Here is a 3,783-nt window from a genome sequence, read left to right as displayed (position 1 = left end):
ACAAACTCACTGTCATAGAGTCAGATGCAACTTATAGCAGCCCCTCCTTGGGTTTCTGAGGCAGTATCTCTATGGAAGTAGACTGCCCAACCTTCTGAGGAGTGGCTGGTGGGTTTGAACAGCCAGCCTTCTGGTTAGCAGTCAAGAATAGTTCCTTTCATATGTACTTGGAGTTTTTGAGGTAGATGATTAGCCAGTAACTCTGATGTTACAGAGCTAATAGAGGCTGATTGGCTTAGATATTTTTTGTTAGTTTCTTTTTTGGCTTTTCAGCATACACTTTCCATTCTTGACACTTCCTATTGGGAAATCTTCCCTACTGGATATAACACGGTGGGTCTGTTATAGCAACTCTACTCTCCCTCATGAAGGGCAGATAATATCGCAGGTTGGGCCACCCACATGGCCACAGCCCAAAATCTGACTCTTGCAAAGCAAGAAACAGAAACAGAAGTAAGTGTATGGCTGCTTTATTCTAGTGTCATTTTGTCTCCTCCAGGGGCCTCTTGGTTCCCGCCCATTTCCAAGCCTGGTTTTTGAGTACCTCTCTGATTTGGCAAATTACCAATATCTTTTCAATAAATTCCTTTAAATGGACTAAGTTTCTGCTGCTGGCAATCAAAAAATTATTTATACATTTCATCACTGTAGTTAGACTACAAAGACACATATCTACACCCTATTTTAGAAAATAAAACGTTTCAGAGAAATGTAATTAGGTTTACATGCCATGTTTTAGATTACGATATAGTCACAATTATGAAATTTGCATATTTAGAGAGGACCACACAGGAAAATACAGTTCTATTTGTAATCATGATTACACAGAAACAAATACATATTAAAGCATAACTTTTATTGTGCAATATTGTTTGTGATGATAAAATTTTCTTCCTTACCACTGAATTAAGAGGAAAGGGAACTCCAATAAGGGAAGCCATCAATGGTGCAATGTCAGCCTACAAACAGAAAAAGTTCAATTCTAAGAAGACTACAGATATCAATACAGAAACTGAATATACCTATTCCTCACTTACCAACCATCTCATTCTCTGACATTTTGCATCTATGACAACAGTCTAAAAATCTACCATGGGACTATTTCATGCATTAACGACACATGTCTGATAGTAATGAACACCAAGGTATGAGGCAAGAGTAACGCTGGCTGTGATTTTAAGGTAATGTGTTAACTTGGTTGGACCATGACTTAGAGGTTTAGCAGTCAAGAAACGATGAAATTGGCAGTTATGTAATGAGGTATAATCCTCCATTTCCGCACAATGTCAATTTTTGCTTAAGAATCTGGTCTTTGGAACCTAATCATGTAGATAAGCAAGGAGTGGGTGCATTAATCTAACTATATTTTGGAATATAACCATGGTATTTGTGATTATCCATTACCACCAAAACATTTATTTAATGTACACTAGATATTACCGTATAAAAACATATTATGCTAGAGGTATGTAAATTTAGAAATAAATAGTTTTGAAAGAAACAAGAGTCCTAAATGTAAAAGATAGTGTAACAAAAAAATACATATATTTACCCTATTAAGAACTTGATCACTTCATGCATTATGGAAAAGGATGCCTTAATTAGACAAAAAAGTAAATAGCAACAGTAAACTTTAATAGGAGAAAATATATATATTAACTAAAGAAAAGTGTTCACCAGAAGGAGGTTTAATCAGAGGGAAGTCCAGAAAAAAATATAAACAAGAAAAGGGGTTCTTCAGCCAAAAGACCCCGACTTCCATTTCAGACATCTCCCCTTCATAGTCGAGCTTCTCAGAAGAGTTGTGCAGGCTTTCTGCCTCCATTTCCTCATCTTCCCACTGCTCCTCAGTCCACTGTAAACTTGCTTTGACCCCTTATCATTGTGTAGACCTCTCTGCCTTATAGCAAACAGCCTCCACTTGTCTAAATTCACTTGACTATTTCATATCAATCCTCATAATTTTTCAGACAGTAAAGGGCTTGGAAGTCAGACCATTTTCAAATCTTTGCTTGTGATCTTGAGAGCTGGAGCAGTTATTTCATTTGTCAATGCCTCAGTTTCCTTATCACTTAAAAAAAAAATAAACGGTTAAAGCTTCTCCCTTACAGAGTTGTGGCAGGATTCAATGAGATAAAATTTATAAAGTACCTTGCACACAATAAACATGCAATAAACAGTGGTTACCCTGTATTCTTGTTATTCCTTGTCCTCTCAGCAGCACTGAAAAGACAAGTAGGCCGGTTCACAGGCCACTTCTGGGTCATGTACCACAGCTACAATTTTATATTTCTTTGAATGATTATTTGATTAGTGTCTGTGATATCCCTAAAATATAAGCTCCCCAGGGCAGGGACTGCGTCTGCTTTTATTCACATTTTGTTCCTCACACTTCACACAGACACCTATACACTGCAGATGCATGACAATCTGGCAAAAGAAAGGAATAAGAAGTCTACATCTCCTAATGCAGATGTGAATGCAGGAGTGTTGGCCAACAGATGACGTATTCAGATAGCAATACTTGAGTTCACGTTCAGTAAACAATTTTCTGACAATGATACTGTGTGTCTATGAGGAAAAAATGTTCTTGTGATGTAGACTTTATTTATTCCTATCCTTTGAAAATGAGTTCTTGTGGTAAATTAATATTGGTATTCTGATTTGTATACATTTTCATTTACTTGGCTAATATCCATCCATCCTGGGAGAAGAATTTACTTTATTTGGAGAAAAATCGGGTTTCTGCAGGTAGCTTGAAGGTGAGACCCTGGACCTTGATTCATCCACCACTGTAAGGAATGTCAGCTAGAGAGGTGACCTGGAGAAGGCAGGGTACTCTGGTCACTTTGGGGGCCACATCCCAATGATGTCACGCCTTCACAAATAGTGAAGATGGCTATTTACATAGCATAATTTTAACAATGATCATGTTGTACTTTATATTTACAGATCTTAGTCTAACTTCATTAGGCTGACCATGCATTTTTCTGTATCAGAAGACTGCTAGCTGAAGAATCCATACCCTGTTCACTTATTTCTCATTGCATTTATAAGGTATGGTTGGAATTAAAGGTATAAAAAGAACAGAGATGACTAATATATGACAGGGAAGAAACCCATAACAGGGTTTTATTAGACTTGTGTATAAAGTACCTACACAAGGCAACTATGACAACATAAACAAATAAACTTTTGTTTTTGTATATGTAAATGCTTTCACATACACAATACTGCATTATCAATGATAACAAACATTAATCTACAGGTAAATAGATGAATAGGCAGTCTGAATGATCAGGTATGTCTAGGCAAAAGGTAATATACCCATGACCATACATAAGGTTGGCAGATGATATTTCTACACACGTATCTATATGTGCTGTAAGAATGTCCATATAAATAGAACTAATAGGGGGCAAAGCCATGATAAGTTCATGTTGTTGTTGTTATGTGCCGTCCAGTCGGCCCCGACTCACAGCAACACCTCCTTGGGTTTCCGAGGAGGTATCACTACGGAAGTAGATAGCCCAACCTTATCCACAGTTTATCACCCAGATGGAGTGAGTTGTTGGACCTGTGGGCTCAGGACCATGGTCACAGGAGAGGTCAGGTAGATATACTCCTTAGAATGATCAATCATGGAGAATAGAAGGGCAGTATTTGCACAGGGAGATAGCTCAGGGGGCAGGAATGCATAGGAAAGAATGAATTTTCTAAAAATTATCTCAATTATATCAGGGAAGAGGTAATTACAGGGAAAAAGTGGGAAGAGAGCTGTTA

At 37.6% G+C, this 3,783-nt stretch overlaps 1 protein-coding gene across 1 annotated transcript in view; it reads right to left on the bottom strand.

The window, feature by feature from the left end:
- LOC103192547 (GPI ethanolamine phosphate transferase 1) overlaps positions 1-3,783 on the bottom strand; it is a 110,689-nt gene that overhangs the window by 57,354 nt on the left and 49,552 nt on the right. The window contains exon 9 of the mRNA XM_007935542.2: positions 900-959. Coding sequence (XP_007933733.2) covers positions 900-959 — 60 coding nt within the window. The remainder of the gene's footprint in view (positions 1-899; positions 960-3,783) is intronic.

This window comes from Orycteropus afer, unplaced genomic scaffold (genome assembly GCF_000298275.1).
Source record: "Orycteropus afer afer isolate SDZICR_OR568_19922 unplaced genomic scaffold, OryAfe1.0 scaffold00029, whole genome shotgun sequence".
Lineage (NCBI taxonomy): Eukaryota > Metazoa > Chordata > Mammalia > Tubulidentata > Orycteropodidae > Orycteropus > Orycteropus afer.
Note: the sequence above shows the minus strand (reverse complement) of the source record. Positions and strands in the feature narration are given on the sequence as shown.